The following is a 27,425-nucleotide window of genomic DNA, read 5'->3' as shown; positions in this document are numbered from 1 at the left end:
GACAAATGCAAATGGAGCAATTTAATGGAGTTACTGTTCACCAGTTCACAAACACCATGCATGCATAGTTAGACCACAAGATAAACAGGAACACTTTACATTCATGTTGCTAATGAAGTTCATTGTTCCAATTCACTCATACCCATCCAACAGCTGCGAAAAGATTTGTAATTAGGTTTGGTGGGTAAGATTTAAATAGCCTTAAAACACTGTCTTTTACCTAAAAAAAAATAATTTCCACTTAACACATAGGTGTTAGTTAGTATCCTAAACCAGTATGCAAAGGATCCAGCCCTTACAGAACTTTTGTGGGGTTCTAGAGTCTTTTAGAGACAAGGCAGATGGTAGGGTCGCCACACTACTACTTTTAGCAATGTTGTATTTTTATTGTACACAACTGGTTTATATGAATGTGGCCTTTATCACGCTTCTCATGGCTTATAGCCACTATAAATATATATTCAGCTTTAAAAGGACACACTTTTTTAAAAAAGCCTCCTGATTTTGGGGGGGGGGTGGATTCAAACTCAATGTTAACATCAGGTAATTCAGTTGTACATATATTAAGTGACTATGACCAGAGTTGCTATGCAGAGGAAAACAAAGGCAAACCACCTCTGCTCATCTCTTGCCTTGAAAACCCCACGAAGGGTCACCGCAAGTCGGTTGAGACTCGATGGCACAATTATTAATGACGTGCAAATGAGCAATGGCTATTCATTTGGATGAAAGAGTTGGCAACACTTCCAGTTCTCTCTAGACATTTCCAGTTACTATTCAATGTTATTCATTAAGCCCTCTATAAAATTTCTTCGCAATCCACCATCAAAACCTTGAGGCCACCACCAGCAAAGCAGCAGGGTTGCGACCCAGCCTAATGAAATCCAGATGAGTTTACTCATCTTAATGCTAGGCAATGGGAAATGTTTTGAATGAAATGACGTGAACAACGATCTTCCTCGTCTTTACTTAGGTGCATGGAAGGAGGGTAGCAACCCCACAAAGCAGAGGTGCAGGAGTAGAACCTGAACTGCCCAAGAAGAACAGCACATGTTTCCCAATAGAAAGGAAAAATGGAAGCAAGGCTCAAGCAATGAGCAGCTGTTTACTACCTCTCAGAAGGAAAGAAGCCGTTCGCTGGATAAATCCTAATGAAGGAACAAAAAATTGTAGAGAAAAACAATGAAAAAGTGTAAGCATATAAAATGCAGAGGTGAAAGGTAAGGGAATGACCAAATAAAAATGTATAATTTTGGTTCTTCAACATGATGGAAGTTAAGCCTAAAGGCAGCTAAGCCAGTTAAATGAAACCTATTTAGAGGCACCACCACCTCCAAGTACAAGAAGCAACAGCTGATGGTCACCTTCATCCTACTGCTGGTAGCCTTCTATGGGAAACTTCTGTGTCCCCATAAGCTGCCTGAATAATATTTCTATGCTGGAGGTTGCAAACAAAGTTGTAGGGTTTCATAGCATCCCATAAGATTATTTATTTCAGTTTTATCCCACCATTCCCCCAAGGAAGTCAGAGCAGCTTATCTGGTTTTCCCCACAACTATTTTATTCTCACAATAACTCTGTGAATTACATTAGGTTGAGTATGTGAGCCTGGCCAAATGTGTGTTTTATGAGTGAGGAGGGATTTGAACCCAGTTCCCAGACCAGGGCTCTACCACTATGCAGGAAGGCTAGTAGCTTTTCAGGCTGTGTTTTTCTCCTTAGAGCTCAAGTAGTGCGTGTTGTGTAATGGATCAGAAGCCATCTGCCTTTGGGAAACACACACACATAGGTGAATCCTGCCATAAAATCCTCATGTTATGCTGACAAAAGGAAGCACACACATTTATGTTGATAAATGTGGGAAAGAAAATAGCCTCTTTGGTTACCCCATCAGGAAGGGGGAGGATGGATTATTCTTAAGCCCTTAAAACCAGCAGTGCATGACATGACATGATTGGTCAAATGACAGCCAGGTAGGAAGTGGGTTTGTCCTGCAACAGAAGAATGGTCCCACAAAATCTCTCGGGAGCTGGAAGGGATGAATTAAATGTTCAGCTCATTCAGAGGGAGCACACCACCTGTTCTTTGTTTAGTGTTCCTGCAGCGCCAGATCTAAGGTTGCCCACACCCGGGGCAACCCTTGGCTGACTGCCTCTCGCGCGCGCGCTCCCGCACTGTGTGATGATGTCACTTTGGTGACGTCATCACGCAGGGCAGACAAAAGTAGCGTGCAGGGCTGAGAAGCCGCCTGCCCCATTTGCCTCCCCACAGGCGAATGGTGTGGGGGGCCTCGCAGCCCCCCACGCTGCTTTCGCCTCCCCGCAGGACAGGGGGCGGCCGGCTTGCCGCGCACCCCCTGCCCTGCAGGGCAGGCAAAAAGCAGCGCGGGGGGCTGTGAGGCTGCCTGCGCTGCCGCCTGCGTGCTCCGGCAGCTGGGAGCTGCTCCCGGCGCCCCCTCCCTGGCGGCGCCAGGGGCAGACTACCCCCCTGCCCCCCCTAGTTCCAGCCCTGTGTTCCTGTTGTCCTGCATCCATTTCTCTGAGATAAATGCCAGCTTAGCCAGTATTCCTTTTGAATTTTATTTCCTAGAGGTTTTTTGGTAACCCTTTGTACTATGTTCTGATATATTTCCTATGCTTCTGTGTTTTTAGTCCATAAAGGATATAAACAAGTTAATAAAGATCTTTTTTCTCTTTTAAAAGATGTCAGGTTGCATTTAAACTCTTACCCAGGTGCCTGGCAGAGATTCACACAGAGATACCAAACACTTGGCTGAGTTAGAGGGATTAGCTAAGGCTGGAATGAGACAGACTAATTATTCCATATGTGTGTCTGTGCTCAAAACTCATTTTTGGTGAGCCAAACCACTAGGAGAGTGAAATGGGGGCAATTAGTCTGAATGGTAGCAGTTACTATCCAGGAGGACAGAACGAAGGGCTTTCATTCCCTTACAAGAGGGTTCAGGCACTCCCCTCATGCATACGCCATGCCATTGTCCTTCGGTTGCTCGTAGCCTGGAATGCAGGGAGGGGGATGGCTGAAGGGTTACGGGATCAAGACAGTGTGCGTCAGCCTTAAAGGAGAGCAGAATGGGGCCATGGAAGACACACACAAGCCCATTCATTAATTCCCAGTGTGCTGCATGTATGGGAATCAAGGGGGGAAATTTGCCTAAGGCAATCTCTACATCATGCACGGGCACTTTTTGCCCAGGCTAAAATAGATGGTATCCATGGTTTGCTGTAATTCTATTCACAGTTACTTGGCTGTAATTATTAATGAAATTAAAAGAACTTACATGTCATGAAAACTGATAATGTATTCTTATTAATCTTGATACAATCCGCACACAGTGTAAGATAGATAAATTGAGTTTAAGACAGGAATTTAAGTGAGTTGTTTCAGAAACTATAAAGTGCCATCACATAACTTAGTCCTTACATTGCATGGGAAAAATAAACGTTCCCACACTTCACCCGCCACCCATAAAAAACCCTGCTCCCTGAATAGCACTGACCAAAATAAACAAAACCATTTTCTATGAGTCTAAATAGTCTGTACATTTCAATGGAGGGAGGGGGCAACTCCTGTGGAAGAAAGATTACAATAGGGAAAAAATAAGTCTGGGTATTTATGCTACAATTTCTAAGGGCAAGCACTGGTAAAACGTTTCCCACAATGCAATCTGAAATCACCACAAGGCAGGAATTAGGAAGAAAATGTAAGACCACATTCAAGTTCATGACTACTTAGAAGGATTCCTACAGGCGAACACTTGAGCACCACCAATGCTACTGCTTGCTATATCACATGTGTACGGTATATTCATGAGTTAGAATGTGCTTGGCAGGCCTGATCCATCCAGGCTTTGCACAAACAAAGTTGAATGATATGTCTTCACTGAGACTAAACAAACTTTCCAGGTTTATTATGTCTTTACACAGATGGCACTCAGAATAGTATCATTTGATCCAGTGAGAAAACTGAATAGAACACGGAGGATAAGGTGAAGAATCGGGTGTTCAATCGCCCCACGGACTGGGTTCCTGCTGCTCGTGTGTTTTGGAGTGCAGTACAGAAAGATTTTCATTTTAAAGACTGAGAAGTAAAATCATATAGGTGCTTGCTTTCTGCAGTGTTGCAAAGCTGCCAGATTCATTTGACCAAAGCCTAAAGGAGGAACTTGCTACAAATATCTTGATCAGTCTGCTTTGCTACACAATCAATAAAACAAGGTAAATAAAAGTAGCATAGAGAATTCCATTGTTTGCATTGCTTAACAAGGATGAACACTCAGGTTTGTGTGTGCTCACCTGCAGTGTTCAGCTGGTTCCATATGGTTTATTTAGTAAGAGATGTTTCCCTCCTTACTAAAAAAAAATCCAAACAGTTTTCTTAAAGAGAAGCATTGGTAATGCATTAGGTGCAGGGATGGTTCACGCAATCTTTGAACTTCAAATAATCAGTTGTTTAATATATAGATGTTAACAGTAAATCAGATTAGGGTTTTCTTTTTGATATGAAAACATTAAGCAATTAAAGCCAACATTTTAAAAAATTATAACTGAAGGTAAACATGAGCTGCCCTACTTTTGATGGTTTATACTGTTATTTTACCTATTTTTCTTGTCTATATAGGACAGCAGGATTTGAGTCCAGTGACACCTTAGAGACCAACAAGATTTTCAGGGTATAAGCTTTCAACAGTCAGAATTCCGTTCTTCAGACCGTTTGTCTTAGTAGGGTTGCCAAAAGCCTGAAGAAAAAATGTCTTTTCCCTTTAGCAGAGGATTGATGGGATGTTATTTGCCTCCATGCCACGAAAAGCTTCAATTGACTATTTCCACACCTTAAGCCTCTATTGAAGGAACAAGACATTTTCCTCCAGGCCTGTTGGCAACCCTGTTTCTATGTGGTAGATTTACTTCATACTTTTTCTGTGACACTGCCTCTCCTCTCTTCAAAACCTCTCCCCACTTTTGTCCAAGAATCAAAGATCAACTGTAACTTACTCAATTGAAAAGATCCCTTTCTCTCAGTGAATCCTGGCTGAAAAGCTTAATTTCAGCCAATCAACATCAAACTCCCACTTGATAGGTATTTAAGAAATACTACTATTGATTCCAACATCAGAGAAGAGCCCCAGGGCCTAAGCTCCTCCTTGTTTGCCTTCTGGGATGTTAAAGACCTATAATATTCACTCAGCAATGAGAAATAATATATTGGGGGAAGGGAGAAATATAGTTAAGACTCTGAGAACATCACGACTGAAAAGCATCAAATAATTAAATACATCTGAGCTTGAAGCATTTGCTGAGGTCAAACAAGAACATCATGGGGTGCTTTTTGTCTCATCCCACTTCCACGGTGCCTCTCTCCCTTATATAAATCCTACAGTCTGTTTCCCCCTTCACTTTCTCCACAGAAGTACACTTCTGACACCCCCCTCCTCCCATACAACCCCAAATGCCAGCTTTCACCTGCCTTCATAGCTTATGGCAAACTTCAAGTCTGGACAATGATATTCTAGGTGGATAGCAATCTTGGTGGCAAACATATTGCTTCTGCTACAATCACCCATTCCACTATATACTCTGTAGAGGACGTTGAAGCACTACACACACTGGTCTCCTAGGAACAGTGAATAAGATGTACAAAAGAACATAGAACAAATACTAGGAAATCCATAGAAACCATCACAGATAACATACAAATGCCAGGATGATACAGAAATGCATCCTGTCCTTGACCATCCTGTATGTTGAAACAGAAATGAATAATGGACAAGAGCAACATTCAAGGGAAGTAGCACATCAGAGACTTGGGAAACACTTTTTCCCATCGTGTGAAAATGCTACAATGCCTAGAGAAGTATATGTTTCCTCAAACTTTGTATTAGTCACTGGGTGTGGACATTTTGATGATTTTATGACAATCTAAAGCAAAGCAAAACTATTAAGAACAACGGCCTTACCAGATCTCTTCTTTCCCATGGGTTCCCTGTGAAGAAGAAAACAAAACAAATCAGCAAGACTATGCAATAGAATGGACCATCTACCTTTGAAGTGATATATACACATATATTGTAATTATAAAGAATAAAGAGCCAGGAGTCCAGGCTTTGGGTAGTTTGGAGACTCACCACTTGCTGACAAAGTGACCTTACACAACTCTCTTGTCAAAGGAGACCTCCAGGCAAGGGGCATTCTAATTCTCTTCTACTGCTCACAAGAAAAGCAGGGAATTGCTGCTCACAGACTTGTGTTTTCTAAGAACTGTAGATACCAAGCAGGGAGAATGGGGTTGGTCATGACAACTGTGGGGGTGGGAATGCAGAGAACCCCCCAACAATCACCACTGGCTTTCCTGCCCTGCCCAAATTTTCTCCTCCCATTCTGTCCCTAGCTTTGCCGCAGAGGCAGCTCCTCCCCCATCTACCCAACCCAATCACTACCATCCCACCTGCTGTCCAGGAAGCTCCAGGCCAACTCCATCATCTCCATGCATGCCTTGGCCTGGCTGAAGGTGCCACTATGGCACAAAGGATTCCAAGGCAAGGCATCCTCTAGGCCCAGAGGCCTACGGGAAATCCTGCAGGAGGAAGCCCAAGAAACCCTTGCCTGCATCTGTCTCCAGGCAAGCCATGATTGCTCTGCTGCTGCTTGTGGCCTTTTGGCTGCCAGACATGTAGGAGAAGATAGTTGTGATGGAGTTGCTTTCCCTGCAACTCCTTAATTTTACTGGCAGTGAGCTGCCTGGTGAGTTTCCAGCTGCCCAGCAAGTTCCCCAGCCCTCCTGCAGCTTCGCTGCCAGAGGCCACTTGCCTAGCCTGCCAGCCACCCTACAGCCTCACTGGTGTCTGACAAAGGAGGAAGAAAGTGCATTGTCTGTGCTTGCACCGGCTTGTTTTGGGGAGGGGGGGTAAATCCCCAATGTATTTTTTCCAGGTTGTCAGGTGTTTTTGCATACCTGGAGGTTTCCCGAAGTTTGCATAACCATCTGGTATGTAGCCAAGTGGCCCCAATTCTCAGATTTAAATACGCGCCCCCCCCCCCCGGTCAGGGCCACTTGGCTATTAGGATAAATTATAGCTTCTAGAAAACACAAGATGTATTTTAATTATGACAGAGAAACATGTGAAATATATGAAAGGAAGACATAAAGGACCATTTTGAAAAGATAGCAGTAGGGCACTGACAGGTACCAAGAGATGTATGTTAAAAGTTACAGGGCATGTACCCAGTCTCCCATTGTCCAGAGGAGTCAAGGCAAAAACAGAAGACCATTAATTGTATGGTCACATTTTTCGCTCCTAGAAGCTTAAACTTTTCAGGTTTGCTTTTTGAAGGAATTGTCTGTTGAAGCCTATTCAGAAGAAAGACAGATAAATCTAGCATATAATAAATCACTTTGAAAATCTTCCTTATCGCAAAGAATAAAGAGTACTTGGTTTTTATCCTTTTTCTGTGATAAGAATTCTCTCTGGAAGGGAGTATCTGCAGTTTTATCTATCACTTCAAATACCTCAAGAAGTTTTGCAAAAGGACGTCTGAAAGAGTCTCCTACAATTAATCCCAGAACAGACTGTTGTGTTTTCTTCTGAGCCTAGCAACATTTAAGAGAATTGTTTCTGGAAATTTAACATTCGATTCCCTAAGTCACACTGCTACTCCAAGGAAAGACAGAGATCAACCTTTCGTCTAATAAGCATTTTTAATTTGACAGATGTGCATCAGTGACTTGATACATACATATAGTGGACTTCTGTCTGAGCCCAGTCTGAACACATTAGGCAGCCTGATATTGAGCCAAACTAAATGGGATGGCAAACTCATGGCTGCCACAGGTTTGCCACCACCATTTTAAAGTGATTTTAAAATCCTGTGGCCTGCAGACTACAGAGATCAGTTCTTTCCTCCCCACTCCACGCCTTTTCAAATGCTCTGCATCATGGACTGCACCCTCGCAGCTACGAGTTCACTGTCACATTTGGTTTGGCCAACTGAGTTAGCCCATTGGTCTCCAGAAGCCAGTACTGTCTATTCATATCACCCACTACTTGATCCCTTTGAGTGGAGATGCCAGGTATTGAACCTGGGGCCTTCTGTATGCAAAGCAGATACTCTACCACTGAGCCATGGCCCCTCCCTTAATGTCTATCTGAAGGCACATTCAGAAAACCAGCTGAAGTAACAGTAATCAATTAAGCTTTTTTTAAAAATAAAAACCAATCTCTGCTTGATATGTATTGCATTCACTTGATAAGAGACCTCTACTTGAGGAAGATTATTTAGTCAGGACAGATGACAAGTAATTGCCATTTCACCCAAGCAAGATGCCACACAATAGCTGCAATTACTGCATCATTTTTAATAATCATATTAAGTGATGAAACAATTTCATTTTTATGCTCATAAGAATATTAATGCACACCACATCTCCTTCTAGAAATTATGTTCTCAGGATTTGTTTTTAAAATTATATATTCATTTCCCATAATTACCTATATACCTTCAATTCATTGTATACACTACAGTAAGCAAAGCTTTATTCTTAAATGAACTCAAATACAGAGAGAGGAGAAATTGCATTCAATTATCCTTTATATATATATTTTTTGCCAGGAAAACAAATGCAAAATAAACAGAAAAATAAACTTTATTTCACACCTTCCACAGTTGCAGTGTCAAGCAAATAAAATACAGCAACTAGAAGACACTAAATCTTTTTTTTTTACTGCTGTAAAAAAAAAAGTATACACTACAGTAAAGGACACATATAAAAAGAAAGAAAATGAGAGGGACTGTAAAATAGTTCATTTCCCAGATGATGTTATTGAATGATGAAATTCTATTATTTTGATTTTTAGTACCATGTTTAGATGTATAAGTAAAATTGTGCAAATTTGACTTTTTTAAAAAAAAAATAGAGGCCTTTATAATAAAGGAGCAACAGTGGGAGAATGGTCAGAAAGAGGCACTATGTGAAATCAAATCTGTACCATTTCCATAGAACATGAAAAAGTGTGTGACTTTACATCAAAAAATCCAAAATGGTGCCTGCAATTTGCAACTGTTCACAGGATGTACTGCAGTGCACCCTCTAACTGCATCAACACTGGGAAGCTCACAGGGAATTTGGACTCACGTGTTTCTTGGATAACTAGAGAGGACTGAAAACTGATAAAAATAACCTAAAGTTCTGGATCCCAGCAAAAAGACAAGAAAATTCATAACTGAGTATGGCTACACCTTAATGAGCAGCACACACATTATGGCATCACTGTTTGTGGACACAAGCCCATTTGAGGATACATTTCACAACTGATGAAGATACCTCTCATCCACAAATGCTGATGCCATGATAAATTGGGTAGTCTTGAAGGTGCCACAAGACTCTTCTGTTCCTTCTGCAATAGACTGACAGGCTATCCCCCAAAGAAAAATGACAATAGTACCAGCCATATACATTTTCTCTATTTGCTGGGTAGCAAGAGAGGAGATGCTAACTCATGCTTCAGACAATGGAACAGATGATTGTATACACAGATATCACCAGGTGACCAATACAGGAACCATATAGATTACATAATTTGAAGTAGAAGATGGAGAATCTCTATTCTCTCTGTAAAACAAGACCAGGAGCTGATTGTGATACAGATCATGAATTGTCAACATTAAAAATTAGAATAAAGCTGAAGAGAAACTTTAAAAGAATCATAGTTCCAAAATATAATTCAGATAACATTCCTGAAGACTTTAAAGACCATGTAAAGAACAAAATTGCATTACTAAGTATAATTTATCGTGAACCTGAAGAACTGTGGGCCGCAACCCGAGATTATTATCAAGGAAGATTGTGCCAAAAGAAAGGAGAAACCTAGATGGATGACTGAGGAAACTCTTAAAATTGCTAAAGATAGACGAGAAGCAAAAGCAAAAAGGTAAGACAAATAGTATCAGAACTCTAAAAGCAACTTTTCAGCAACATGCAGACAGAGACAGAGAAATCTATTATAATAACTAGTGCAAAGAAATTGAAGAGAACAACAAAAAAGGATGAACAAGAGATCTCTTCCACAAGAGCCAGGAAATCAAAGGAAAATTCAGACCACAGCTTGGGATGTTGAAAGATCAATACAGAAATATAGTATCTGATCAGGTCAAAATAAAGGGAAGATGGAAACAATACACTGAAGAACTATACAAAAGAGATGGAGGGATGACAGATTCCCTTGAAGAAGAATATTTTGATGAAGAACCTGAGAGAAAGTGAAGTGAAAGCTGCACTCAAAGCAATTGGGAGAAACAAATCACCAGGAATAGAAGGATTATCAATACCAAGCTATGGAAACTGAGTCCATCGAAATCTTAAGACTATGTCAACAAATATGGGAAACAAAACAATGGCCCACAGACTGGAAATGCTCAGTCTACATTCCAGTTCTGAAAAAGGGGACATCAATGAGTGCAGCAACTATCAGATGATCACGTTAATTTCCCAGACAAAGTAATGCTCATAATCTATAACAAAGACTGTTACCATACATAGAATGAAAAATACCAGATGTGCAAGCTGGATTCAGAAAAGGAAGAGGAGCATACCAAAGTGATTCAGCGGGGCACCCCACCCACCTCCACCCCTCACTCCCCACTTAGCCTTCTCGTCCCCTCCACCCCACTTACCTGGCCGGGCGGGGAAGGTCAGAGCTGCCTTCTCCTCTGCACCTGCAGTGGCTTGCAGGGTGGCCGAGAAGGCCATATCTGGTGGTGCGCGGCCCCACAGGGCGGCAGGGAAGGCTAGAGCCTCTGCTGCCGCCCTGCTGCCTCTATGGCAGCAGCGGCCAGCTTGGCAGCCGGCTGCTTCCACCACCACAGCAGCAGGGCCAAGGTAAGTGAGGGGGTGACTGGGGGGGGGGGTTGGGACATTTAAAGGGCCCTGCTGCTTGCAAGCAGCAGGAAAGGAGCCCTTTAAACTTCAGCTGTCAGGCGGGGGAATCCCCACACCTGCCAGCTGAAGTTTAAAGAGACCTGTCGCTTGCAAGAGGCAGGGAAAGGGCCCTTTAAACTTGGGCCCCTAACCTTCCCAAAGCAACCCGAATGCTTCAGGGAAGCTTTGATTTGGGATTGCCGAATCAGGGTCAGCATGCTGGCCCCAGTTTGGGAATCCCAAATCTTTACAGATCCGGTCCGATTCGGGTATTTTACGCGAATCAGAAACCCGAAGCGCACACCTCTAGTGAAGACTTCAGATAACTACTGAAAAGGGTTAAAGCAGAAAGTGCCAAAGCACTTGAGGAATTATACATTTTTAAGGTTGACAATGAAGAAATTGAAACTGTTAAAGATTCTCTTTTTCTTGGCTCAATCATCAACCAAAACAGAGACTGCAACAAAGAAATCAGAAGAGGATTGAGACTTGGAAGAACAGCCATGAGGGAACTAGAAAAGATTCTTAAAGATGTCTCTCTGGGGACCAAAATCAAGATAATCCAAATGATGGTATTCCCTATTACTACGTATGGATGTGAAAGCTGGACCATAAAGAAAGCTGACAGAAAGAAAATTGATTCATTTGAAATGTGGCGCTGGAGGAGAGTTTTGCAGATACCATCAACAGCCAAAAAGACAAATAAATGGGTTCTAGAATACATCAAGCCTGAATTCTCCCTAGAAGCTAGAATGATGAAACTGAGGGTATCATACTTTGTCACATCATGAGAAGACAAGACTCTCTGGAAAAGTCAATAATGATAGGAAAGGGGGAAGGCAATAGGAAAGAAGGAAGGCCCAAAACTAGATTGCTTGGCTCAATAAAGGAAGCCTCGTCCTCCAGGTTGCAAGAATAAATCTGAACAAGTCTGTTCAGGATAGGATCCTATTCCTCATAGGGTCGCCATAAATTGGAAGTGACTTGATAGCTCATACCACACATACACAAGGGAGTGGAAGCTCAGTGAATTTGTATGGTCCAGGGTACAACTGTACTGCCTAAAAGGCACTAGAAAAGGAAAGCATCAATGTTTTATCATTATCTGTTAAATGTATTAAGCATAAAATATCACCCTTCTTCCTCTGTCATACTATCTCTTCTATCTGAATAAGGAGGGAAAGGAAGGCTGTGCTTTTACTTTGTTGCTGGGAGCCAAGATACCACCAGGTTTAAGTGTGAGCTGCTCTGGCTGATCACCTCAGAGAGCCAAAGCTCCAACAAGACAGGAAACAGAAAGAAGCTCATGCAGCCTGCAACTTCCTCCCCTCTACTTATCCTATACTTGCTACGTGGCATGAACCCAGAGCACCATCTGAGCAAATCTAAATAGCAAAAGGATATTGGATGAATTTGGATTACTTAGGACATTATTCAACTTTTTACAAATCCCAGAATGCTCTCTGTCAAATATCTGCTGTAAGGGAATAAAAATTACAAAATCTAGTTATTTGGTCAAATTGGGAAAACCCTGAAAAAATACTCAGTGTTTCCCAACGCACATCATTATGCTAAGAAAAACAATTTCTACAGAGGAAGGATGGGAGGTCATCACACAACCAAGGGAATGTTCAAAACAGAAGTTGCTCGCTTCCTTAAATTTGTGACTTAAGTTAGTAAACAGTTCTGTGGTCTGTTTGAAAAATTATACTGCCTTGATTTGGTAAGAGTCTGATATATGTAAGGATTATTCTCAAATGGATGAGCAGATTCAGTTGCTTTGCTTTATTTGAGAAACAATTTTGCCTGGGGCAAAAAAAATTAAAAGACTTATAGTCAAAACATATTGGGAAAATGCCTACACGCTTGGTACTCTTGCATTCTCTCTCATTAAGCAGACCATGTTAAACATGCCTATGTTTCAAGGAAAAAAGGCAAAGTGGCATGGTGGTATTGGCCTAACAGGAATGCAACATGGCAAGAAATCAGACAAATGCAATAATGCCCATGCAAGAAGATGACAGGTGCCAAGACTCAGCATCCACTTCATTCAGAACCAGGAGCCACTGATATAGACCGTCTATATTGTGCCCTCTTAAAGATAAAGGAAGTGATTTAGTTTTATCTATCATGTCCTTCAAACCTAGTACACAAAGGGAAAATATAAACACGATGGTGGCCTCGGAGGTTACTAAAAAGCTCTTAACTGTGTAGGGTACTCACTTTGCAGGCATATTATTTACAAGATTTTTTAAAGAACGTTTCTATCGCCCTTTTCTGTTATTAAAATAACACCCAAGGCAACAAAGTTCATAGCCTGCATGTTGGTACAGCAATCTGTAACCAAGACGGCTACCATAGTAGCTTGCAGAGAGGTTGTACCGGGCAGAATTTAGCCTTTAAAGTATTGCGCCTGTTGCATGGGAAGGGCCTGTATGGTTACTTGCTTTTGGGCTGCTGTCACATTTAAATCTACCCTCCCCTACAGGGCTTTTAACTGCAACTGACAAAAAAGAACTTAAGCATACAGCTCACACTAGACTCTTCTTCTGCCCAAGCCTTCCTCCTGGCTCTTTTAGTCTGACTTGGGGCAGTGTTCAGATCCTATAAGATGGTTGCAGGTCGCAATCCGTTACTACACTCCAGCTTCCAGCTAACTACATTTTTCCAAATTTCTATATTAATACCATAAAGAGAGGGCAATTTGGCTACCTATGGGTTAATAGATTATGCCTTCTCCTGCTAGGCAGGCCAGAATGTAGTTTATTTTCACCCTGAGTTTCTGAATACCATCCCTATCAATCACAGCAATTTCCTCCTTCCAGTGCAGAAAGCCCATTTGAAAGGTGCTTGAAAAGATTTCTGAGATTCAAACTAACTATACAAATGAGTCAGCGGCAACTCAAATGAGGTGGATTTTTAGAAACAGCCATATAAAAAGGGCTGGGAAGCATTTTGACAGATGTGTTTAAAATCCTTATTGCTGTCTTTTGCCACAGGAATCTAAGCATTTCCGAGCTGCATTGATAGTGGCTTTCCCTAAATTTCTTAAATCCATCTGCAGAGAAATGGTTTTTACTATGGAGCTTCGGAAGGTTCCAAAAATCTCTTCTTTAGTTTTAAAAAGTTTCTTAGCTGAGAAGAGGCAGGAGGGCGGAAGTCTCCATCCACACCCAGCCAGGGCTTTAGACATGCAAGTGTCCTGCCTGGTTGGAGATAATGGAGTGATCACAGACACATAGCAGGGAAGAGAGATTGGGAGGTTTAAAATGCTAGAAGACACTTCCTAAGGACTACAAGAGAAGCTTCCTTGACCTGTCCAGGAGAGTGGGAAAACAGTGAAAATAAAACTCCTGGCTCACAGGAGGAGGCTCTCTGATGACAGCCACTGTCATGTGGAGGGCTGCCAGCTTGAACAAAGACCTCAAGGTAATAGGAAGTTTTTAGAAAGCTATACCTTTTAAGTTAATGAGCCTGCCTTAGAATAACATCAGATGGGGTGTGTGCAGAGTGAGGGACAGAGGAATTGCATGTTTACACCTTTCTTTTGGGATCCCTTGTGCAATCTGTTGCTGCACTTGAAAGTATGCATGTGAACATTTTTTTAATAAATGCTTTATAACTATTAATGCTGGTAGTTATTTTATGTACCATATACACTTCCACCGCTCGAACAATGGGTACCAGAGGAAAGGGGTGATCTGTTGGCAAAGTGTGAATCCCCCAGTGATCTACAAGTGCAGTAAGCAGTCCCTCTAGTAACCTGATGCTGGAATTTGAGAGACTCAGGCTCGAGCTGGGACCTTAGAATGGCAAGCCAATGGAGGGGAGCTGGGAGTCTTGGCCCTCTCAGCAGATAACTTCTACAAAGGCCAAGGAGATGTGGACAGCTGCTCTCTACAAGAACATAAGAAGAGCTCTTCTGGATCAGACCAATGGTCCATCTAGTCCAGCATCCTCTCACACCATAGCCAACCAGTTGCTATGGAGGGCCAACAAGAGGGCACAGATGCTGGTGCCCTGACACTTTGAAGGGCGCAACGGGACAGTGTTTGTCAGTCAGTGGGGCTGTTCCACCACACCATCAATTGATGAAAGGCTTCCCAATAGATGTAGGTAAAGGACTACTGGATAAGGAACGTTACTACTACATCCAGTTCTTCTAGGGCAGAGACTAAGTGAAGATTTCCTATGGAAGATGGTTAAGGGACAAACCAAGGGATAAACTGAGCTGAGAGAAAACTACCAGCCCATTCCATTCATGCTTGCAGGGGAAGTCCCACAGACAGAGTATAACAGCCCTACAGCTAATCTCCAGCTCTGAAAGAATACTTTATAGTTGGACTAGGAAACACTTTCTGGGGTAATGGTAATTAACTAGTCTATATGTAACAAAGTAATAATTAACTCTCTGTATAGATGGATAATTTAAATATTGTATGTTTGAATTTCTCAACAGCCACTCCAAAGAAAAGGTCTGACAATATGCAGTCAGAAAGCACAGACTGCATGTGCAGCCCCGAGAAGCTGCCCACTCAGTAATCCTGCAGATCTACAGATAAGGCACCAAGTAGATAAAACGTTTCTGACAAACACATTCCACTGCAGGTCTGCTTCTTCCCTCTCCCCCCCCCCTGCCCCACAAGAGGGCTACAATTCTCCTACTTCCTCCCTCCCCCCCTCCCCTATGATATGACTCAAAGTGTATTACATTGACAGTATCTTTTAAGAGGAATGGCTCTGCTCTCTCTAATGTTACTGGGGCATAGATGACTATGATATATGGATGTCTGCGAGACATGTTCCTGGAATGAACATAAAGCCAGCAAGGAGACTAATCTTTTCTGTCTGTCGGTTCTCTTCTGCAAGAGCACAGCAGATTGTTTCAATAACCACTTAGAGAACATGTGCGATAAGACTCAAGGCTCTGCGGTGAGGATAGTTAGCAGCTGAATCCCTTGACTCAGCAATGGCTTTTTGTCCTGGACATCTGACTCCCTCAAATTCACTGCAGAAGCTCTTTCTTGCCACTAAAAACACGTTTTCTGAAAGAGAGAAGAGCCCATAAGCACAATGCTGCTGTAGGGCCAAACTGATCCAATCCCAACAGATTTTCTTGCTTCCTTAAATGACTGAATTCTCACATTGGTTACCAGGTACTCAAAAGATATGTTTCCAAGCTTTGCCCACAGTACATTTGTGCCTTACAGGACCCAACCACATCCAACAGCAGCATAACTGGTAATTTAAACGCAATTTTTCCGCTATCACATATAAATAATCTCTTGACTAAAAGGCACACAAAAGTGAGGGGGCTTAATCCTCTCAACCTCCAGAAAAACTCCCAGTAATTAGAACTCACTCAACTGAGGAGAAAAGTGTGGAGAGCATACCTTGTAGAAAGTATATTACAGGCAGAACATGTGTAGAGGGTGTGTCGGTTAACTAATACTCCATTTTTGTTCTTTATGAAGCTGTGGCAGGACCAGGTTTAAACAAAGAGATCGGTTACTGTGACATTGACTTTGACCCTTCATTTTGCTTTCTTCACCCCATTCTCCAGTATTGTCATATTTCCCCCTTCTCTCCCACCCACCCTTTAAAGTGCTTATTTGCTTTCTTAATACTCCAGGGTTCAACAGTCTCCAGATTTTACAGATCTATAAACGCAAGTTAAGCAATTATCCTCAAAGATCACTCAAATAAAGGAAGCCTACTGGATTGATTTGGTTCTCTGCTCTGTATACACATGAGTTATGAGTGACACCAGATAGTTACTATGTCAATAGGGTCAGTGTAGAGACTGCTCCTACCCAACTGGGACAAATTGCCTAGCACAAGTATTCCCTTCTCTGTTAGTAAGTCTGTGTACAGTATATGGAAATAGAATTGTATTTAAATACTAACATCAACATTTGAATTGAAGGACATTTTGGGCTTGGTTCTTAAATATATAATGATCCACAGTACATAATGAGATGAGAAAATTCAGTTTTAGCAAACAGAGACCTAGCATGGATACAATATCACAATATTAGGGCCAAACAAGGTTATCAAAATGATTGCTATATTTGGTTTTTTTAACATCATAATCTGCATTTCCCTCGGCAAAATATGTGAAGGTATCTTCCTATTATTGCAAGATACGGTTCCTTTTCAAGGTCCTGGGACAGAGTTTATCTCCCCTATGAATTATGACATCTGACCAAACCCCAGAAACTATACCACAAATGGTCTAATCTGCTTTTCACATTGTGACTAGCATGCTGGTAGTGTATGAGGCCACACTGCACTGGGCAAACTCTTCATAACACTCCCTTCAGAGGAAAGTCAAGGACTTTTATTAATTAACATTTTGAATTGTACCTAATAAATACTCCTCAAGCATTCCATCTGGGCCATGAAACACAACAGCAACGTCCTTGAGACACAGCAGCGGTTTACTGCTGGCAGCACAGAGGAATCTATTAAAGCACTCTAAAAATGCCAAGTTCCTGCCTTTCCATTTTCCTTTTAGCAAAAATGCAAGGCAGGGAGAGAAAAGCTCTTTGCACTAATACTGTCCTCAAGTGACAATGCACAATTTAAGTCTCATTCTAGCATGTTCATTAAGTACACTGATCCATTTGGCTGCTCAAAGTCAGAATTTTATCAGCTTCAACAAGGTATTTCTTAGAATACTAAGACACTCAGGTTAATTTTTTAAAAGTCCAGTAACCTTTATAATTTTGAAGTAAATTCTTAAAAACTATTATTTTACTGTGTACCTGAAGAAACATATTCCAGAAGTAGCCACTATTTATTTACTATCTCCCCCCCACTCCCGAAATCTTTCTTGTAACAAATACAGATCAACATCCATGAGATCCTCTCATTTTATCCTCCTAACAACATTGCAAGACAGGTCTAGGTTGAAAGCATACACAAAAAAGAAAGTATCATAGCAGCTCTACAGGCACACTTGGAGGCACCTTTGAAGCAGACAGCTCAACATAAACTGTTTGGGTTTTGCACTCAGTACAGACATTAAATCAACCTAACATAACTAAAAAGACAGGATTGCACATGGCTGCTGTTGTGAATGGCATGCACTGTTTTTGCCAAGTAGGCATTGCCTAGAGATGTCAAAGATCTCTTACAATTCATGGCCTATTGGCTGTCCTGTTTACAATTTTTATTTTGTGTGCTCATTTGTAAGTATGGGTTATATATGCCAATTGAGAACAGTACTTTTAGACATCTGATGAAACATGCTCTAGTCCAGGAATGCTCATGCTGATACAATAATCCTGTTAGTCTTTAAAGAGCCCATAAGATTCTATCTTAATCTGGTCATCCAGAATAAGGCATAAGGCAGCTTCATATGGGAACACAGAACAGAACATCAATCTATGAAGCACCAAAAGTGACAAGTGTAGAATCATCACAGAAAATGAGGGAATGGGGGGAGGGGGAGCAAAGATTCCAGAAGATTGGAATAAAATAATAGCTGTAGCTGTACAGCTACAGCTGTACAGCTGTAATAGCTGTACAGCTTCCAGCTGTAGCTGGAAGGCATTTCTGTCTCCGTGTGTTTTCCTGGATAGGTCCCACATGTACATATAAACATAGCGCTGCTGATTCAAATATTATACTCCCTTGATACTGACTGAGATGGGGGGGGGGGGCAACTGTAGCTGTACACTGACATCCTCACCATGAAAAGCCACATCAAGAAATTTGGCTGTGAGAATAAGGTTAAAGTTTGAAATAAATTTTAAAAAATTAAGTCTGATCAGCTCTGAGACAACTCTCGAAAATCCCAGTCACCCTTTCTGTGGTATACAGAAGTGAGGTACAACAAAAAATTCTAATAATTCTAGATGACTCCATAGCTCCACCCATTCCATTCACATGTCTCACCGTCTCCCTATGCCTTTCATTCCTGAGCTGCTGCATTAAGCTGATGAATTACCAAAGGGCCATGGGTTAATGGGCAAGCAATACTTTGCGCAGGATGGATGAGAACGCAGGCTGACAGCATGTTATTAGTTAATGGACTGTGGGGCCCTTACACAATCTAATCAAGTGACTAGCAGTAAGAGAAGAAACTATGACAAGTCAAGAAAATAAGAGGTCAAGGGAGGGAGGGAAGCAATGTTAAGCATCCCAAGGGGAAAGAGAGGTAAAACCCACATACATTTAATGAGAACTCTTTGCAGACAATTTAGATGTTGAAGGGCTCTGTGTTCAGACAGAGTATAAACAACACAACCAATTCCAATACAATATAAAACATTTCTCAATTTCATCTTGCACAACCAATCTTTCTATGTGGCACACTCCAGCCACATAAAGAGAACAGCCAGGGCTGATGTTTATATTTATGCTCAGAGCACTTAACAAGAGAGTATCTAACCACAAGCAGCTCATCATCACAAGACAAGTGTTGCATCACATGAGGAAAGAGAGGCAATACAGACATTCCATGTTTGTAAGTTTTCCATTCAAAACATGAGGCCCTCATTTGTTGGGATGAATTGCTCAAACAATTGGCAATAGTGAAGTACTCTAGGCTGTTTCAGGGGTAAAAACCATCACAGGTTGTTTATAATGTTTAATTTCAAAAAGAGTCCAGTAGCACCTATAAGACTAACCAACTTTATTGCAGCATAAGCTTTCGAGAATCACAGGTCTCTTCGTCAGATGCGTCAGACTCTTCGTCAAACTCTTTGATTTTGCTACTACAGACTAACATGGCTAACTCCTCTGCATCTAATGTTTAATTTGTTACTGTTAAAGAGGTTATGGACAAAAATGAATCAGAGACTGTGATTAACAAAATAAATCACAAGAAACAGCATTGCCAGTGGTGCTGCCACTGGCGTTGTGGCTCCCTGAATCGGAGGCGTAAGCACAAAGTCAAGTCAGGAGTACGGAATTGCCACTTCACTGCTAAATGTAGGGCTGAGACACGAGAGAGGGGACTCAATGAGTGAAACCTGTACTTCCCCTTTCCTGTGGAGAAACTAAGAACAGCTTTTTCAGAGCTGGTGATCTGAGCCTGATTCAAACCCAATGCTAGCAGTCCAAGAGAACTTAACTTGAGTGCATGTGTCCAGCATCTTGGTTAAACTGGATCTTAAACTGGCATGCAAATTACATGTTCTAAAGCACTCTGCAAGCATACCAGCTCAATGCACCATGAGATGCTGAGCACATGCAAAGTTGCACAGGTCAGTTCATTCATCCAGCAAAATGCCACATTTAAATCAGGTCTACGTTCTTATTGAGTGCAGCAATGAATTCACAAAGAAGGGTAAGTTCATTTACATTGACTGTAAAGCCTCTGCAGGAAAAAACAGGCAAACTTAAAAAAAAACACTCATATTTTTTATAGCAGACACACCTGCCCATCTTCACAGCTGATACAACAGACAAGTATTTCATCAAATCTGCTAATTCAAGCTGTCCCTCTTGTCCTCCCTATCCATTCCCTCCCTTGCTAACCCCTCAGCTACTTTCTCTAGCTGGGGCAATTAACCAGTACCCTGCAGCTGGAAACTTCTTGCTTCAGGCAATTGGGAGCATGGCAGAAACAGCAAGTGGGGCAGGAATGGAGTCCACACTAGGGGTGTATAATTCAATTCAGAATATGGATTAAGATACCAAATTTTGGCTGAATTTGGTGAAATCTGGGTATTCTGAATCAAAAACCAGGTATTCTGATTTTTGCCCAATTAATTAGGTAAAATTCAGTCATTATTTTCTATGGGAGAATCACTCTGGGGGTTACCTGGTCAGCTGATAGGGAGGTCATTTTTCAACCAAACGTCACCAAATTTGAAGGCAGTCTACTCCTGATTGTCCTCTAAAGACCCCTTGAGTTTCATGAAGATTGGAACCCAGGGGCCATTTTTATGGGCCCCCAAAGAAGGTGCCCCCACTCACTCTCCATGATTCCCTGTGGGGAAAAATATCTGGGGGCTATCCAGGGAGCTGTGTGTGATATTTTTCAAGCAACCTCCACCAAATTTGCAGAACCAGTGTTATTCACAGCAGCCAGGCACTGGGTTCAGCCAGCGAGGAAACACCACAGAGCAGAACCCAGACACAAACACAAGGCATTCCCTTGCTTTAAATGGCTGAAGGGAGGAGAAATGAGGAGCACTGTGCTCAGGGCTTTTTTTCAGGGGGAACGCGGGGGAACGGAGTTCCGGAACCTCTTGAAAATGGTCACATGGCTGGTGGCCCCGCCCCCTGATCTCCAGACAGAGGGGAGTTGAGATGGCCCTCTGCACCGCTTAGCGGCGCGGAGGGCCATCTCAACTCCCCTCTGTCTGGAGATCAGGGGGTGGGGCCACCAGCCATGTGACCATTTTCTCTGAGGGCAACCCACTGAGTTCCGCCACCTCTTTTCCCAGAAAAAAAGCCCTGGCTGTGCTAATTTGAAAGCAGAACTTCCCCTCTCCCCAAGGTAGCTACAGGGGAGCATCTAGATGGATGCTCCACTTGCAGTTACCCCGTGGTTACTCCTTTCAGAGAAAAATACGTTTGTAGTTTCTCTAGAAGAGAAGTCAGACAAGTTGTGCACAGACTAGACACAAGGTCATCTGGATGCTCCTGTTTACTGCAGGGAAGGGGGGGGGCTTCCTACTGTCCAAGAGTGGGGGAGAGGATCCTTGTGTTGAAACAGTTGTCTTTTTCAGCCAGAGCAGGAGGCAGCAAGAGTGACCATGAGGTGAAGTGAGTGGGTGGGGAGTGCAAGATCAATAGGTTGGTATATTAATGTCAGTTCAGTAAGGAAAGAGTGAGCAGTATATTCACAGCACCATGAGTGGTGCTTATAAAGGAACCAGGGTACTCCTATACTACACACATTTTCAAATGCAGCTGTGTAAGCTGCTTTTAGCCAACTTACTCTTTGGGGGGATTTAAGTCTTCTGGTCTTGTTTCAAAGAACTGAAGAACCTCATCACACTGAGAGATGTATGGGGGCAGCTGGATCAAAGCCTGAAAGAGAAAAAAAACAGTCTGAAAATTTTATTTATTTTAATTTATTTGTTGGATTTATATCCCATCCTCCCCGCAAAATACAATAAATAACATTAAAATCATAAAACAATAAAATCAACAGATCTCATTGGATAGTGAAGCAGAACAAAACAAAACAGGCAACGGACTAGCAGGATAGTTCACCAGCTCCTCAACCACTCTCCTACGCCTGGCGGAATATCTCCGTTTTACAGGCCCGGTGGAACTGTAACAAGTCCCACAGGGCCCGAGTCTCAACTGAGAGAGCGTTGCACCAGGCCAGAGCCAGAGGTGAAAAGGCTCTGGCCCTGGCTGAGGCCAAGCAAAAATCCGTGGGGCCAGGGACCACCAGCAGATGTTGATCTACGGAGTGTAATGCCCTCCAGGGAACATTCAGGAAGAGACAGGCCCAAAGATATGCAGGTCCCCATCCGTTAAGGGCCTTAAAGGTTAACACCAACACTTTGAACTTGACCAGAATTTCAACTGGAAGCCCGTGCAGTACAGGTCTAATACGTGTCCTAAACAGGGTTCTTGTGAGGATACGCACAGCCGCATTCTGGACCAGTTGCAATTTCCGGGTCACTTTCAAGGGTAGCCCTGCATAGAGTGAGTTACAGTAGTCCCATCTGGAGGTGACTGTTGCTTGGATCACTGTAGTTAACTCATGGGTGGAGAGGTAGGGAGCAAGTTGCCTGACCTGCTGAAGATAGAAAAATGCAGATCTGGCAACCAACAAGGCCTAGGCCTCCATTGATAAGAAGGCATCCAGAATCACCCCCAGGCTCCTCACCGTCAACACAGGCATCAAAGACACCCCTGTCTAAGGCTGGGAGCCAGATTCCCAAGCTCAACAACCCCCGACCCAGATACAGGACCTCAGTCTTCATGGGCTCAACTTCAGCCGACTCTGTTTCATCCACACAGCCAAAACAACCAGGGCGGCATCCAGCTGGCCATCCATCAACAGATACAACTGAGTGCCATCAACATATTGATGTTATAATGATACCATATTGATGCATATTGATGAAGAGCTGGTGTGCCCATCACACTATGTACACATGGGGATCAGCTTGTGTTCAGAATTTGGGCCAGGTCCATTCTGAATCCATTGTGCTGATCACCACCAAAGCTTTGCTACACTAGTACTGGATTCTCTCTCACTCACTCCCCTCCAGTATGGATTCTGATTCCTGATTACCTAATTAATCACAACACAAAAAATATAAAAAGTAACAGAACTGGTCTAGCACTTAGACAATTAAAAGCACTGGTCTTTCTGCCTAATCAGCTTTTACCATTAGTAAGTACTTTCCCCCCCTATTTGTTGCTTACAGCTTGCACATCTTCCCTCAGCACTGAACATGGAACGTTTTGGGAATTTTGCATTTTTCCAAGCACAGCAATTTTTGTGTTTACTATATAGAATTTCACAGTGAGGCATTGGTAGACATTTTAGAAAGGAATTACTGATGACTCTCCTTCCTGTGAACTGTAATTTTTTTTAAAAATTGAAGACTTCCATTCCGTAATGCACAGATGATTATAGTAACTTAGATAGCCATTGTGTTTTAGAATATATCCTTTATTCCTGTGATAAAAACAAGGGCGGGGGGGAGGGGTGTTTTACCACAGTGGCATCACTTAACAGTACCAGGTTCTACTAGCCACTCAGTAGCTATGTGCCTGCACAGTGTTGCTGCCACGGCTCCAGCAGTTCCCTGGGCACCTCCCAGCAGCCTTCAAGAAGGGCTCTGCCTTCCCTTTCCTATTCAGCGGCACTTAGTAGTGGGGGATGAAATACTTCCTGAGCAGCACCCGATGAGCCATCACTGATTGCCTCACTGGATTTCGCAGGACTTTCTGATTCTATATAAGGATAGGTTCTGATTTCCTGAACTATTCTGCTATCTGCAGCTGCTCACATACTGGATGGGGCGGGGGGGGGGGGGGGATGGGAGGGAAGGCTCCGCTTGCACATTTTGTAATGAAAGCTGGAAAAGATGTGCTTAGATGAGGTTAGTCACGACCAGCCAGTCCTGCAGAGACATTGGGGGACATTTTGCATTTACGAGCTGGCAACCTGGTAGGGCTGCTGAGATGCAGGGCTGGGAGTTGGAGTTCAAGGCAATAGGCTTACAATGTAGGTGGGTTGGGAGGGGGACAAGACAGAAGCCTCATCTCTGTACGTACACCACCATCACCAGAAATGTGGAATATGGACAATCAGGAATGAGATCTGTGACAGAACTCTTGAGATTCAGTATGGCTCAGGAGTGCCATTTGGAACATCTGGGTTCTTGGACCCCTGAGGCTTACATGAGAATAACGCTTTATCCTTCATTCCACAGTGGTGCTATCTGGCCAACTTAATCTTTTTTGACAAAGGGCAACCAGTTTGTGCCAGATTCCCTTTTTGTCAGGCAGGTGCAGAGCCATTAAAATGCTGGGACCATCCTGAAATAATTCTCTGATTCGTAGCAATAGTTTCTGACTTCAGAGGTAGGGTTTTGATTGGGATTGGTTAGATCAGCTAATCAATCTCGCTGAGGAGGCTGGCTTACGTCAGACTCCATTGCTCATAAATATCTGGGAACTTTGGACTTTTCTTGTCCTCATTTTGGAACAGCCTAACATCTGGAGACCCCAAGACCAGTGGGCCAGGATTTAAGGACTTCTCCATTATCTTGGTACTGCAAGCAACTCTTTACACACTCTAAGGAACCTGCTACAATCTAGGTAAAGAAAATGTGCTTAGCTTAGATCAACATTATTGGTTTTATTTGAGAAACAAGTATGCTGTGTGACAGGGTGCTCTTCCCTGTATTTTGTATGTTGTCCTCTTTCCTACCCCTTTTGCATCCACTCACCATTTCCCCTTTTTTCTATAATAAACCTTTCAATAAAGACATTTGTTTCAGCTTCCTTAGTACAATACATTTCTCAGGGATATTTTTCTGAATCTCTTCCCTACATGCCAGACTTCTAGGGCATGACATATTTTCCTATAAGGTATTTCCCAGGGATTCCACCATACTTTGTTACATTGCTAGGACTGAGCTGGAAGGGCATTTTGTCAGTGGGCGTCAGTAGGGGTGTGCACCTGGAAAAAAATCGGTTTTCTAGTTTTGGGTTTATCCGAAGCAGGAAAATGATCTGTAATACGGGTATTTGATCTGTAATTCGGGTATTTGAATTGCTTCGGTATGCTCCGGAAAGATTCGGAGCATACTGAAGTAAGGGGGGGAAGCTGCCTGTCTCCCAGCCCCCCAACTACTCCCCCCTCCTTTGCACCCCCACCCCAATTACCTGGAGCTAGGAAGACCAGCAGTGTAGTGGGGAAGGACAGAGCCGGCTCCTGCATGTCTCGTGCTGCCTCCTCCGCCGCCACAATGGCAAGCTGGGTGGCAGAGAAGGTTGGAGATGGTTCCTCTGGCCCTTCCTGCCCCTCAACTGGACGCCACGGTGGCCATTTGAGGGGCGGGAAGGGCTAGAGCTGGCTCCTCCGCCACCACAGCAGCCAGCTGGGTGGCAGGGAAGGCCGGAGATGCTTCCTCCAGTTCTTCCTGCCCCTCAACTGGCTGCCGTGGAGGCCCTTTGAGGGGTGCAAAGGGTCAGAGCTTGCTACTCTGCTGCTGCAGCAGCCGGCTGGGCGGTGGGGAAATGCGGAGCCAGCTACTGTGGGGCCTGCACTGCCTCCTCCTTCACTGCAGGGCAGCGGAGACACCCTGAATTTGCTGCTTGGCAGGGATTTCCCTGCCAAACAGCTGATACACAGGTTTAAATGCTCCTTTCCATGCTGCATCGCAGCGGCACAAAAAGGGGCATTTAAAGCCCAGCTGGCTGGATCCATTGCTTGGTGGGGACTTCCCACCAAACATCTGATCCACGGGTTTAAATGCCCTTTTCTGTGCTGCTTCGCAGTGGCACAGAAAAGGGGCATTTAAACCCCCACGGGCTGGATCAGTTGCTTGGCGAGGATCTCCCCGCCAACCATCTGATCCACGGATTGAAATGCTGGGTGTGTTAAATGCTGGGCCAGATTCAGAAATCCCGAATCATTTGTGAATCGAGTCTGATTCAGGTACTTTACCCGAATCTGAAACCCGAATCGCACACCGCAGGTGTCAGCTCCAGGGCCGGGGTCATCAGAACCTGGGGGAGGGTGTCCTTCCAGGCTGGCACCTAAGTTGAGTGGTCTACCTGCCTGGTCTCAGAATAAAGGGAGGAGGGGTTACAACACCCTGGCTCCCTCTCTTCCACCTGGCTGTTAGCTGTCTTAGGTAGGGCTCTTCCCCACTCCTTCTCTCATTCTCTCTTGCTCTCTCGCACTGATCACTCCTCAGCTGACTTCCTCCCTGACTTCCTACCTGACATTGGGGCTTCCCTTTATAGGGGCTTCCCTGGGACAATGCCCTCCCTTCCCCCAGGCTCCGAATCATGCCTTCCTCCCCTCTGTTCCTGGCAGATCTTTCAGCCAACCCTGGGACTGGGAGTGGTATGCCCCCCCTCTCCCCCTCCTGTTGCCAATGGGCATGGCCCCTCAGGGTGGGGCTGGCAGGGTTGTAGCAGACGCCAAGGGAGCTCTGCCTTCCGCTCTTGGCTGTTTCCCGTGGACTCTCTGGGGCGCTTCTGGCTGGGAGGGGCCATGGCGCCACATTTCCACTTGCCTGCAGCATTGGGCGCTCTCCTGACCAGCCCTGACCGACCCTGTGGCAGCTGGCTCTTGCTCCCCCAAGGCCTCCAGCCACTGATTTGGCTTTTTGGGCCTGGGGGAGCCTCCTTCCACCAGTGCTGCTGTTGATGGCCTCACTCCACGGTGCCCGGGCCCACCCGGGCTGCAGCTGCCATGGCTGGGCTTTGTCCCAGGCCTGTGGGCTCTTCACCGCCTGTGGGGTTCTCCTCCTCCACATCTGGTGGTGCCAGAGGTAAGTCGGGGGGGAGGGGGCTGCCTCTGACCTCCGGACAGTGGGTTAGTGTAGATATTCTCAGGGAATGCCTGAATGGTGGCAAGCAATAACCAGGGTGCTATCCAGGGAAGCCTTGGCCTAAGGTTGTTTCTAGCAAGGAAAGCCATTCCACTCCCCTTTCCTAACCATAACAAGATCTGTCTAAGAAAGAGAGATAATGAAGTGCTGATTCAGGATCTATGTCTCAATGTCTGTTATTTCAAGTTAAGACATTAAGCAGCTGCATCTCTTCCTTGATACCTGTCACATCTTAACTAGCTGCTATTAGTTCTGGTACAGTAAAAAATACAAGCAGTTGGGGTAAGTCTTAGTTATTCTGGGGCATGAGCAAAAGAAAAAGACCCTCTTTATTCCCAACCTACCCATTCTGAACAAGAATCCAGAAAGTCCACAACTTATGAACAAGTTGCATTCCAGAAGTATGTTGTAAGTTGGGTGCTTGTATACAATATAATGCAAACTTAAGACCAGCATAAGCTTCACCCTATACACATATGCCGCTCAGCCATG

The 27,425-nt window shown here is 43.7% G+C and overlaps 1 protein-coding gene across 2 annotated transcripts in view; it reads right to left on the bottom strand.

Annotated features, from left to right (window-relative positions):
• The window catches only part of SH3PXD2B (SH3 and PX domains 2B), a 167,900-nt gene that overhangs the window by 40,119 nt on the left and 100,356 nt on the right, over nucleotides 1-27,425 (bottom strand). For both annotated transcript variants that reach the window (XM_054978238.1, XM_054978239.1), the window contains 2 exons: nucleotides 21,830-21,921; nucleotides 5,975-6,000 (listed from right to left, as the gene is read on the bottom strand). In XM_054978238.1, the coding sequence (XP_054834213.1) occupies nucleotides 5,975-6,000; nucleotides 21,830-21,921 (118 nt within the window). The remainder of the gene's footprint in view (nucleotides 1-5,974; nucleotides 6,001-21,829; nucleotides 21,922-27,425) is intronic.

Source organism: Eublepharis macularius, chromosome 4 (genome assembly GCF_028583425.1).
Source record: "Eublepharis macularius isolate TG4126 chromosome 4, MPM_Emac_v1.0, whole genome shotgun sequence".
Classification (NCBI taxonomy): domain Eukaryota; kingdom Metazoa; phylum Chordata; class Lepidosauria; order Squamata; family Eublepharidae; genus Eublepharis; species Eublepharis macularius.
The sequence above is the reverse complement of the archived record's forward strand: the minus strand, read 5'-3'. Positions and strand labels throughout refer to the sequence as shown.